The 13,318-nt window shown below is 39.9% G+C and overlaps 1 protein-coding gene across 1 annotated transcript in view; it reads right to left on the reverse strand.

Annotated features, from left to right (window-relative positions):
* Nucleotides 1–3,029: 3,029 nt before the first annotated feature.
* Nucleotides 3,030–13,318, reverse strand: part of ajap1 (adherens junctions associated protein 1) — a 50,932-nt gene continuing 40,643 nt past the window's right edge. The window contains exons 3-6 of the mRNA XM_028581900.1: nucleotides 7,276–7,363; nucleotides 6,901–7,143; nucleotides 4,530–4,662; nucleotides 3,030–3,650 (exon numbers count right to left, since the gene is read on the reverse strand). Of these exons, the coding sequence (XP_028437701.1) occupies nucleotides 4,590–4,662; nucleotides 6,901–7,143; nucleotides 7,276–7,363 (404 nt within the window). The 3' untranslated portion in view covers nucleotides 3,030–3,650; nucleotides 4,530–4,589. The remainder of the gene's footprint in view (nucleotides 3,651–4,529; nucleotides 4,663–6,900; nucleotides 7,144–7,275; nucleotides 7,364–13,318) is intronic.

The following is a 13,318-nucleotide window of genomic DNA, read 5'->3' on the forward strand; positions in this document are numbered from 1 at the left end:
CGTCTACTGAAGTATTATACTGGTTAGCTAAAGATATAATACAAATACTGCTTGAAAGTGCAGGTAAGAAGCTTGGCACAAGGTTAGTTTTGTGTTTTAAAAGAAATACCATAGTTACACATGTAAACAAAGACACTATCCCCGACCTAGCTGAAACCTTCCCAAAAATGGGAGAGGTCCTGAAAAATAGAACACACCTGTACACAAATAGAAGCAAATATATAGAAAATACATTTACACGTGTATAATATACAGTAAGTTTTCGTAACCCTCTGACTATTAAGATAGCACTCTTCATTCAAAAAAATATATGTTATGTCAAAGAAGCAACTCCGCAGCCTGACACACACATGTGAGGCTGAATTGGTATGGGTCATTCATGAGAGTGGTTTTCATGTTGTGAATGGGCAAAAGCAGCAGCTTTGCACCACAGTGTTTAACCCAGGCTGTCTTGGCACCTCCTGAATGGCTCACTTTTACAGATACAGATCTCACTGGGACAACCTGTTTCCTTAAATCCTTTAAGGAAGTGAGTACAAGCCTGAAAACAACCTAAGCGAATGACTGGAGATCCACTGTCAACACGCAATAAAACCCACCTTTTAAATCTGTACATATTGCTGTCTGCAACCCAAAAATGTTTACAATTACAGAGTTGTATTTGTGCTTTGTACAAACCCACAGCACATTAAAAGGTAGATTCATAGGCGGCTTCGGGAACACAAAGGTAATCTATCTTTCAGAGCTTGAGGTTGATAATAAAATTATTGGGGCTAGAATGCTCTCAGGAGAGCCTAAACGTCCTTCCTGACTATGGGAGGTGAATTCCCTCACTTTGACATAGGCGATAGTTTAAAGCAATTTGGCAGCGGCTGATTGGCTTGTCATAATCCCCTTTCTTCAACAATACACTGACGGAGTGTTTTTGGGTCTTTGAAAGAACAAAATTAAACTCTTCTTTCTCATAAGTCGCTTTTCGAATTTTTTCCCTCTGCTTCCTTCGGCACGAATTAAAACAATCTATTTGTGCACAACCCCCAACTTCCTGGCTGTAATAGCTTAAATTCTGATAGAAATATTGTATAGAAGTATTGAGTGGATCTGGCTCTGGAGAGAGCTAACTAACCCCTACCACACATTCAACGAGGGAATTCCTCTCTGCTTGCATTTTAAACACATGGCGCAGATCGTCTTTATCCTGAAGGACAATTCGTTCACTGCTTCTTCTTCACTCTTAGTTGAAAAACTGTGGATCATTTTTATATTCCAGCTTCAACAAATTGGTTTATGTTTCTGACTATTATAGATGCACCGATACCAATTTTTTTAAGATCAAGTACAAGTACTTGCCGATACCGAGTATCGATTTGAGTACTTAATAATCCCTCTGGGGTCCAAGGGTGTTTTCAGACACACCGATGATTTTGGCTTTCTCTGATATTGTTGTCAAATAGAACAAAGCAGTATTTTCAAAGTACCATGCCTTTTTTCTTCTATTCAAAGCTCCCAGTGCCTGGGCCTGGACATTTCCCCGGGCTAGTGTCAATAAAATAAATCATATAATTCCTAATATCAAAATACTGAGTGAAGTTTAGAAAGAATGAAGAATGCAAAGTCCGATGACGTCATTCATGTGCACATTAAGTACCCATGTGGATTTACCGATCCAGCGGAGAGGATGGTTTGTTTACGCCAGCAGCTAAGTTCACAAGATTTTGTCCAAATTTAAAGACTTGTGGCAAACTACAACAGTTAAAACAGTTAGAATACACACCTAGAGCTTTCGTTTCAGCCTGTTTGTGAAAAAGAAATCGCTATTTACAGAGAAGCACTGTGGTTGTTAAAACAGCGCTGTGTAGAAACCGCATGCAGACAGAGCAGATTGAAACATCGCTTTCTTTATGTTTATACCCGTTAAGCTCATGAGAGACATTGGGCTAACACCGCTACTCCAAATATCAGTGGTGAAGTTTACGGGCAACAAGCTGCTCATGTGCTTTTTCACAGAGCAGCTTTGGAAACACAGTTTCTGTGATGTGGTGATGGCTGGGAATCTCTCGGCTCCAGTACACTGAGAAGACGTCAAAACCCAGTATTATTAACGACTGACAATGGCTGGTCGTCAAGTGCAATCATGCATTGGGCAAGAGCCTCGTTATTTTTTTACAGCCAAAAATCTCCAAGTGGCTGGCATTGCTCCCCTTCCGTTGCCTATACCTGCTTGACGGAGAAATTATTGTTACATTGCTATGAGGTGGTATCGGGTGTGGTAGTATTGGAGTAATTTTATGACAACAAGTAAGAGTACATCAGACACGGCATCAGACTTGTACCCCTATACTGGTATCGGTGCATCCCTACTGACTATAATTCAGACTTTTTAGGTTTCAGAAATAATTTATTAAAAGTGAATCTTGGGAGTTGCGTGGAGATAATAATTTACTATCTCTGGAGGGGTTAACTTTTCAATGTCTTTCGTACTTTTTCAAATTATCACGTGAATTATTTTGAATTTCAAGCTCAAATTGAATCTATTCCAACCTTTTAGCGCTGTGGCTCAGATCAAAATCATAACCAGTCATTAGAATTTATCCCAAACAGCTGCTGAAACTGAGACCAACATGGCACAAGTGTGCAAGCGAGCTAGACAGACCTGAGGCAGTATGAATGTCCTGTCCAGCTCCATGCAGTCTGTTGTGGCTATCCATACCCAATCTAGTCATGAATTTGCTGCTATGGGATTCGTTGCAGCAGTGATCCTGCACCACAGAAACCTTGTGTTTGTTTTTCCATGAAGCCAAATCAGGTACAAATCTTACACAATAAGCAATTGGTGCAAGCGGTGGTTTGGCTTGCACCAGGTGTATTCAGTATTCAGTTTTCTTTGTTATAATCTCGGCTCGGGTGGGAGTTTTTAATTAACAGTGCTGAATCCCAAGAGCTTCTGACCTCCACTGTTTGGGCTGTGGCAGACTATACTGTGTAAAAAAATAGACATAATTATTCTGTTTAAAATGGGACCTATAGAAACAATGTTTTAAAATCAACTGTTCACTAAAGCATATACCGTTTCTTTTTATCCATCTTCTCTCTTCCCAAACTAATACAATAGTGCTTCATATAAATATCTTTTAGACTCTTTTGCAACACATTTCTTAAAACTATTTCAAAACATATTCAAATACATTTGTAGCATTTTTTTTATCTTTCACATTTCTTTAAAAAAACAAAAAGAAACAATGTAGTTGAAGTCGATACAGGGTTAATATAGCGCTCTTTGTTTAGTCCATCAGTTGTTGAAACTTCCTTTAATCCAGGTTGTGGCACATAGTGGCATTATTGGCACATTGTTCAGAAATACAGTTCATCCTTCACCCACAGCAGCTCCTTGGGTTCATTTCTTTTCAAATGTCAAATGTTTTCCTTGAGACATCTGTGACGTCCACAGTCTTGTCCCACACATCCTGTAAATATACCTATATATAATCTATATCTAAATGACTGAACGTTTCTGGAAATATGGAGTGGCAGCATTGTGGCTGCTCTGCTTGTGATCTCTAGAAAAATAAATATCTTCACCAGTGTCCAAAGAGTAATCACACTATTTTACAAAAAAGCTGTTTTGTGTGTTTCTTGTTTCCAACTGGATCCTGTGGAGAATAAAATCACCATTATCCCTCAGTAAGAGCCCAGCACAAAAACAAAACAATCACTGTTACAGGGGCGAATTGGTATCCAACGCTGGCCTTAAAAACATGCAACCCAATGCTTTTCTCAAACCAGATGAAATGGCAATGCTGTGTTAAAAAGCTATACTGTAACATACACTTAACCCTGAGAAATACATTAGGTTTGCAGTATAATAATAAGCGATATTTTAAGGCTGCAGCATAGGGGACATGCTGTGTAGAGCTGACTGAGACTGTGTCCAGACAACGGCGAGGCGCTGTCCTCTCACTACGCTACCTGCAGGCAATCTATTCCTTTTAAAATCTGGGTCAATAGCAGACGTTACACCTCCCCCCGGGCTTCCAGCAACACTGTGGGGCCAGAGCATGTGTTTAACTTTCACGCTTTGAATTTCAAATGCAGGCCATTCTGGCATATATTATCCATGCATAAAAATATGTCACAAGTCAAGAAAAAGTGCTCCTTCACTGCTGTTCAGAACGTAATAATATGCATGTCGGTGTATGGATGAGAGTGGCAACATAAATATTAATGAAAGTGTTTCAGATATGAGAAGTGAAATCATTAATTGTGAGCATATAGCTTATTAATACTGATACTGTATATACATAATTAGTTTCTTATCTCGACGAAATACTTCTGATACAGCACCAAACTGGATTTCTCCACCCTTTTTTCATTACTGCTCAGAAAATGGAACGGAGCATAAACATGTCACAAATAACAAACATATGCCAAGTTCCCCTCTATTCCCAAAGTGGAGCAGCATCACCATGGGGATCGAGGTGGCTTTGGCTCAGACGATGATTTGCAAGAGGACAAAGTGGCACAGTACCCACCAGAGCTTGAATTCAGGAAGTCTCTTTCGCCCACAGGAAGTGAACAAGGCCTTCAGCTCGTCAACAAGAGATCTCAAACCATTTCTCTGACACAAAGGCCACAGGAATCAGTTGACGTTCAGTGGGGGAGGGCCTATAGGATAAAGATGACAAAATGTTATTACTGGATGGAATACATATACATATTTATATTACATCCAATCAGTACTATATTTATCGTCAATAGAATTTAACCTAAATTATTTCTAAAGTGGCATTATTGCTGAGCAGGCTCGTTGATAGTTTTCCTCAGAACACAGACATTGTTTTCCAAAGACTTCATACGTTCTCTACTGTGCTAATCGATAAACCTTCAGTGCCGCTGTCAACGCTGTATTATTGGTCACAGACCAACACAACAGAGATAATCACTTACTAAAAATTCAAGATTAATCAGCACTGTTGCTAAAAATGTAGCCATCCTTCCATGACTTTAAATAAACAAATCCAGACACTTTGTGGACTATTTACACCAGATGAATGATCCTCCCCTCACTGCCAGCATAATGAATCTGTCACAGACTTTGGATACGCAGAGTAAGTGTGACCATCTTTGCTGGCCCCTGCAGCAGATGAGTGTTACGGTTATCCACTCAGACGGTAAACACTGTCAAAACTCAACCAAGCTTATTGTCGCACTACATATCAATGAAAGTTTAAGGTATAATGTGCCTAATTTCTATGTAAAACACACTTTCCTTGTCAGTTTATATCACAAAGAGTGACACATCTTCACCCACAGAGAGAAGCAATTGTTAAAAACATTTTATGACTCTGTGGTTGTGTCTGCAGTCTTTTATGCAGTAGCCTGCTGGGGAGCTGGGAGCATAGAGAGGGACAGGACAAGACTCAACAAACTGGTGAAGAGGGCTAGCTCTGTTCTGGTCTGCCCTCTGGACACCATAAAGGAGGTGGGGGAGAGGAGGATGTTGGCCAGGCTGGCATCAATCATGGGCAACACCTCTCACCCCCTACACGAGACTGTGAGTTCCCTGAGTAGCTCCTTTAGCAGTAGACCGCTGCTCCCTCAGTGCAAGAAGGAGCGCTACCGCAGACCATTCATTCCAGCAGCAGTCAGACTCTATAATGCAACATCATAATGTAGCACTGCTAACTGTTTCTGCAATATGAGCCATCCCTGGACAATATTCTGCTAATGCACATTTATCTATTTATTACTCTGTGTCACCTCCAACTTTGCAATCTCTATTAATTCGCACCTTACTCATCTGTATATCTGTGTTTATATACTGTCTGTTTATACAAGGTTGTTTGTTGTGTAAATACGGTTGTTTTATTACTATTATTGTTATTATAACAATTTCTATTCTATTTTTCCATTCCCTATACTTTATGTATATTTTTTCTCCTATGTCTACTTAAAGTGTATTTGTGTTATTCTGATGTGTGTACATTTTTCTTTTGAGCTGCTGTAGCACAGGAATTTCCCCAGTGTGGGATTAATGAAGTCTATCTTATCTTAATTTAAACTCAGAGCGAAATGCAAACACAATGACTTACCAGTGTTGCAATCTTTTGCCACCCTTTTGGTATAAAGCAGCACATTTTAGCTGGGTTGGTAAACATGTGCAGTTTACTGATATCACATTACATGACTTGTGGGTATTGAAGTTCAGTTTTCAAAGTATATATTTATATATCTGTCTGCCATTTGAAATGCTGTCAGAAGGATCAGTTAGACTGTAATGACTTCACATCACGTTGCCCTATAGCTATAAATTGACTCATTACAACAATGAAAACAACTGGTAGGTGCATATTTTTGTGTGCAGCTTGAGCATGCCGAGGCACACCGCTCCACCAGGTATCGGGCATATGGACGAGGAATTAGGCGATGGAAGACAGCATTAAAGGCAACCAATTTATGTGTGGCTTTGCTGAGAAACAAACGTCAGACTGAAGCTAATTGTGGTTGAGAGTGACAGCAGAGAAACCCGAGCACTTCGTGAAGAAAAAGTAAATGCACTACGATTGTTATTCTGATGTACTCTCTCTCGTCTGTTTGTCATCTTCTTCTTAATGCTTTATAATTTCATGTGCAAGTTATTAGAACATTTACCCCCTCGTAAAACCATAATTATTCAGAAATAGACATTGATTTCTTAACCCAATTTGAATTCATATGGCTTTGGCATTCAGGATGGGGTTTCATAATATTTTAGACTAATAACATTAATGATAATAACTGTGGTGGACAGAGACATCTCTTTAGAAAAGCATAAAAGGGCTGTGGATTTCCATTGCTGGCTGACTGAACAAATGTTCCAGTGTGCATTCACCCTGTGCTATAAACAGCCCTGGGCCAGCGTACCTGTTTCCGTTGTAAGCAGTCTTGTAGACAGGCGTCTGCTGGATCATCTCATCAGTGTAGATGGGCACGGCAGTCCGAACGCACTCATGTGAGCACTGCAGGCTGTCATTGTAGGCAGTGAATATGTCCACCTTGCTGGGCACCCGGGCTGGGGTGAAGTCTGTCAGGTTTTGGCAGCTTTCTTCCTGCTGGTGGATCTTGCGCTGATGGCTATTGTGGCGGCCATTTCCCGACTGCGCACAGCTACAAAAACACGCACCAAAGACAAGAAACAAACATAAAATCATACCTTGTACCCTTCACATCATCTGCAAGGATTTCTGACAAAATGTGAGCTTCTACAGTTAAAGGAATAAGTAAAGGAATCTTTCCTACCAGTTTTTAAGGACGAGTGTTGTAATCAAGGCTGCGATAACCATAATGAGAGACACAGTGATTGTGATTATCTGGTGGACTGCCAAACCTGCAAAAAGAAAATAAACACAAGATAATTTACATCTATGGAGGAAATGGTTTTGCTCCCGTTACCCACAGCAAAGAGCCATGCACTTCTCTTTTGTTTTCTGTACTGTACAAACCCACCGCACCCTACAGTAGTAGTAGTACAGAGTATCAAGGGCAGCTCACTTTTCAAAGCAGAGGATGATAACCTAGAACAATTTTGCTCTTCAGTAAGTATTGATGACTCTGTCATCCACTGCGATTCATAATTTAAGAGTAACATACATTATTCCATTACAGTACAGCCAACTGTAATGGATAACCAAGTTGAAGTTTTCTCTAAGTACTTATAAAACTTATAATTCTTATGTCATTATTTTTCAAACCAGATGAACCCTTCAATAGAAGACCCACATTTGAAGAGCTGGTATGCTTTTTTTCTAACATTTTTACCACCATATCTCCATAGATTTTGCCCTTAGGCTTTTTATTTAAACATGATGTGAGAGCAAATTGTTTGATATGGTATATCAAATAAAATATTTGATCAAAAGGTTGTCCTGACAGGTAGGGTAGTCTGAGTGCTTTGAAAATGCATGTTAGAGGAATGAGAAAACACACATAATGTACATAAGCATTAAAGCTGGTTTAGAGTAATAGAGTAGGTGTTCATGCTATTCTTAAGAGCTTCAGTGGCAAATTTAGGACACTGTTAGTATTTATTATAAACTGAATTTAAAACAGTTTTAATAGCAAAAAAAAAAGAAAATCAAATTTGCCCAAAACCAGATATGGACAATCAGAAATATTTTTTTTGTGAATCAAACTTAATATGTGACCAACTTGAAGTGTAAAATTGTTAATAAGAACATAAATGCAACAGCACTGCTTCATTTTTATTTATTTATTTTTTATTCACAATACCACTACCAATACAATAATACAGTTGGGGTTAGGGATGGGCATGATTACTCGACGATCGATAATTGATTATTAAGAATTTCGTCGATCACGTTAATTTGTTATCGATTACAGTAATGCTGGTTGCGTTGCGTAGTGTAAGTCTTGAAGCAATTAAATTAATTTCACAGTGTGGCAGCAATTAAACATTTTATCACTCGAGGGCAATATTTGACTCCATACTCAGTTACCTGGCTGCGAGTTTCCATTTTGATTTCAAAAGTTATCATAAACAACTTAGTTCACTGCATACACTGAGAGTATAAGTACAACACGGCTATGACTCAAATGATGTAGCCTACCACTAAACAAAGTGCATCCGACCCTGGTTAATGTTGGTGGCGGCCGCGGTGCATCCTGCTCTGTCTCAACCTAGCATAAACTTGGCGTTAGCATGGAGGAGCTGCGATGCACAACGAGCAGAGACAATTACCCAAGGGATCTGCAAGTTCATTGAGATGGATATTGGAACCAGGATATCACATTTCGTCACGAAGTACCATCACCAGACTGGTAGAAACTCACTACAAAGAATGGAATAAGGTTCCCCGGGCTGGCCAAGTTAGCCTTGGAGGTACCTGTGCATCCCGGCATTTTTGTATTTTCATTGCATTTTTAATTTAATAAATAAATAATGATATTATATTATTATTATTATTATTTACAAATATTAATGATTAATCAATAGTCAATCATTAATTCTCCCGACGATCAACTAAAAAAATTTACTCGAATGCCCATCCCTAGTTGGGGTACAAGATCAATTGGGTAGAGTGAATGGGTCCCCCAAAGAAGCTAGAAAAGCTTAAAGGTGGGGGCCAATGATTCATGAAAGGGTATTGGTACAGACTATAGAATACACAGATACCACCTGTATCCAGATGATGATGAATAAATGCACGCAAAAAGCGCACCAGTATATACTTAACATTACATACACATACAATCATACACATACATCCCAGTAGTCCATGAAAGAACTAGATATAGATATAGGTTAATAAGAAATGTTTTTTTAGTTGTCTTTTAAAGTTGGAGATAGAGGGCAACACCTTGAGGCCATCATCAATCCTGTTCCAGATCTGCGGCCCCCTACAGACAACACTCATACTGGCACGCGCATGTCGGCGACAAGTGTTTTGATTCTCGTTTGGTATGTATGCTGGGGGCTGGAGATGGGAACAAGACTACTCAATCTAGAGTTCAGCCTGTTGACAATTTGGAACATAAGGCAGGCATTATGATATTCACTTAGCTCAGTCAGTCTTAGTAACTCAAAACGGTGGAATAGAGGTTGGGTGGGGGAATTTAGAAATTTAGATAGAGGAGGAATGCAATGTGTTCCTAAAGTCATGTTTTGCCCCATCTTCCTTGGAAATATCAATGTTATAATCACCGAGGAGTCTTTTTTTTTTGTTTATTCAGTTTATGTAATAGATCTTCCAGTTTACAGCAAAAAGTGTCAAGAGCAGAGTCTGGTGGGTGATAGAGTACATAGACAATAAATATTTTTTGTTAATCTCAATAAATAAAGACTCACAGTGGTCATCCTCTAAATAAAGATCACAGGTTTTTACTTGGAGACTGTTCTTCACATAGAGGCAGACCTCTCCACCTGTTCTATTTGGTCTGTTCTAAATGTGTAGATTGTACCCATCGAGGTTAAGTAAATCGGCATATGGGTGGAGGTTTAAGTGCCAGGGCTCTATGACCCCATTCACACTACACAGGCAAATCAAAGATCCCTCCAAAGACCTCCTCGAGCATCCCGGCGAAGAAAGCCTTTGGCCCAGGCCCCTCCATAGATTCAGGTACACCGATAACCCTGATGTTGTTACGCCGTCTCCGTGACTCAAGGTCGACAACTTTAGTTGCTAGTTTAGCATGGTCTCTCTGTAGCTTGGTGATAGCTTCCTTGGCAGCCTTCAGGCATACCTCTTGCGCGTCACATTCACTCTCAAGTATTTTGAGTTTCTCAACATGTTCTGTCATGGTAGTTAAGACACCATTCAACTTGGTCTCGAGAGCTGATAGTTTGTTTAAAGTCCTCGGAGATGGCGGTTCGTTGAGACTCAAGCAGGTGGGTGAGGGACACCATGGTGACCGCCTCGGCATTTGTGTTGGTCTGCACCACTTTAGTTTTCAGCATGGTCATAGCAGCTCAATAGCAGATCAGCAAGTTAGTAAATCTACTACTTTAGGTTTAGGAGAGAGTTAGGTTACAAACGGTGAGTTTAAGGATAAGCAAACATTAGCAAGAGTGCGAGACGCAGCGTGCTTCACTTGTTACCACATCACGTCAAATAAGCAATGTCAATACGTCATTCTTTCATTCTTTCACAACTCACATCTTGTCAAACTACACAATTCACAGAATTTATATATTGTTTTACAATTTTGGGTTGGGTAAGGATTATAATTTTCCAGTGTGTCAACTTAATGTTAAACTAAATCAAACTAATACTTTAAAGGTCACACTTCAGAAACAGTGTTTTGAAAGTTCTTAAGACTTTACATGAAAAATATTATATATTCTTTTCCTTTTCAGGAAACTTAAAGCTGGATTATTGTTTTTTTTTGTGACTTGGGGGCAACAGAACAGACTAAAAACACAACGGTATTATCACTTTAATGTCAAATGTCATGTTAAATATGTTAGAATGGAGTTGCCTCACACGTCCATCAACAGAGAGATATTTTATCTGGAGTACTATCTCTAGATCTCTGGTTTTGGACTGAACCTAATATTCACTCTCTTTTTGGTTCTGTTGAAAAATATCTGGCGTTTTAGCTGATAAATGCTCCCCTATGTTCACCCCCTCTAGACATTAACTTTGCCTGTCTGTTGTTTGGTGCTGGGCAGGTAGCATACAGGAGTTTGTAAACCAAAGCAATGAGCTAAAAGAGGCTAAAATGCTTGAACTGAGGGGAACTGATAGAGTGGAGATAATTCTTTTAAAATTACACATTGTCATTTGATTATAAAAATATTGAATAGTGCTGCTTTAAAGAACTATAGACGCCCTGCTACATCCTAGGAAAGCTAATTGATTTCAGTATGTCTGTGGTAATGTTATACTGTGCTAAGTATCTGAACTAGGGATAATATGTGACAGAGGGAACTCCAGCCAGGACTTATCCACAGGTCACAAGCTTTCTTCTCTTTGAACGCATACTAACCAACTGTTAATATTTATAATGCACAAGCTGTTTAAGATCAATCTGCACTTGTCTGACCCATTATAGAAAATCATTATTGGACAAATTAAAACCCAATTACAGTGCCATCACATGGACAGCGGAGACACTGGTTGAGAAAAGTACAACTCTTGTAAGTATTGGTGACTTCCACTGATGTTTAATTTGAGAAGGATTATAAACCCACCAACCTCTGAATAATAGTCAAACCAAAGCAATGAACACCACTTCATCATAATTTGTCACACGTTTGTGACAGGTACCTGGTTTTCACCTTGTTTTGCAAAGCTGTTTGGACACTGCCATGCCATAAAATTATGACTATTCTTTGAATGAGCAACTATGCAGCCTTTTGCATCTTAACCAGCTTGCAGATACATGGACCAAAGGTTCTCTGCTTGCTCCCTTTGTTCTGTATGACTAAAGTACAAAAGCATTGTTCTTATTATAATTCTTAAGACTCCTGTGTGTTCTGATCTCTCCCTTTTGCCACAGGACAGTAATCCACAAACAAAACTGTGCGGTACATGTCTGAAGTGAGGATTAGTGTGAGCCTATTCAACTCTACTGTATGGTTTGTGTGCTGTGTACTTGTGTGAGTGAGTGATAGAGCATGAGAGCTCTGACTAGGACACAATGACACACTGCAGCAGGTGACATGTGGCAGGAGGAGGGAAAAAAAAGAAAAGCCGTCATGATGAAAATGCCCATGTGGGCCTTATACATCTCACCTCTCCATCAGCCAGCTGCCTAACTGCTGATCCAAGCCAATTTGTCTTCGGGAAGGCTCAAAAGGAAGTGCTGCTCGGTCATTTTGGAAAAGCACACAGCCTCTCCTCTGCCTGCCTGCTACCGGACAGCCTCCTCTTGGATAATAAACTTCTGCGGGCCAGGTCAACCTTGGATTAATGATATCTCTGGCTGGCTCAGGAAAGCTTTACCTTCCCAGCGCAATCAGAGTCCCTTGCCATGGCAAAGGCACATTATCTGTCAAGTCATTTGCATTTCCCTCATCTCCCCTCTCTATCCTCCCTAGTCTCCCTCTCTGCCTGTCTCCGGCTGACGTCAAAGCTCTTAAGTTGAAAGTGTTCGGTTAGAAATTAACATCTGTCTAAGTTCAGGCATTATACAGCTTGCCCCTGACCTTGATCAATAACTGGGGCCTCTACCAAGAATTGTTTCATTTTACATTGATGTCAGAGTGAAAGGGAGCACTTCCCAGTCAGGAAATTCAAATTAAATGCTGCACTTGGCAAATATGTCCCGAAAACCACAACTGATTAAATCACATTATGGCATTGCATTAAGCTGTGTTCTCTCCCTACCTCTAATGGACACTCCTCTGTCCATGCAAGGGAAACTTCTCAGTATAATACAAATGGTCAAAAAATGCATGCAACCATCGATTGGCAAATGGGATGTCAGTGAACACAACGCACGCATGTTAAGCAGCCGCAGCCAGTCTGTGATGTTATACCAGAGGAATCCAATTGGCTCCGCTGGTGAGCACGAGCATGCTGCGTGTAGTTTGCTGATGCTATGTTACATGTTTTCAGGGTATTTGAGTCCAAATAGCTCATTTAGAGTAACTTCAGGCTGCCATTTGAAGACTAAAATATGTATATTTTCCTAGTACAGCTCTTTAATGAAACAAATGAACCCAAGAACGTGAGGTACAGCATCCCAAACACCAACATTAAGACCATTAAAACCTAATTTTCAGGGCAGTGCATTTAACGGCGCAGCGCAAATATAGCAGATAATGACATGGGTGACAAATCTGAGTGCATAGGCCAGTTTTATTTTCATCCAGGACTGC

This window comes from Perca flavescens, chromosome 7, assembly GCF_004354835.1.
Source record: "Perca flavescens isolate YP-PL-M2 chromosome 7, PFLA_1.0, whole genome shotgun sequence".
NCBI lineage: Eukaryota > Metazoa > Chordata > Actinopteri > Perciformes > Percidae > Perca > Perca flavescens.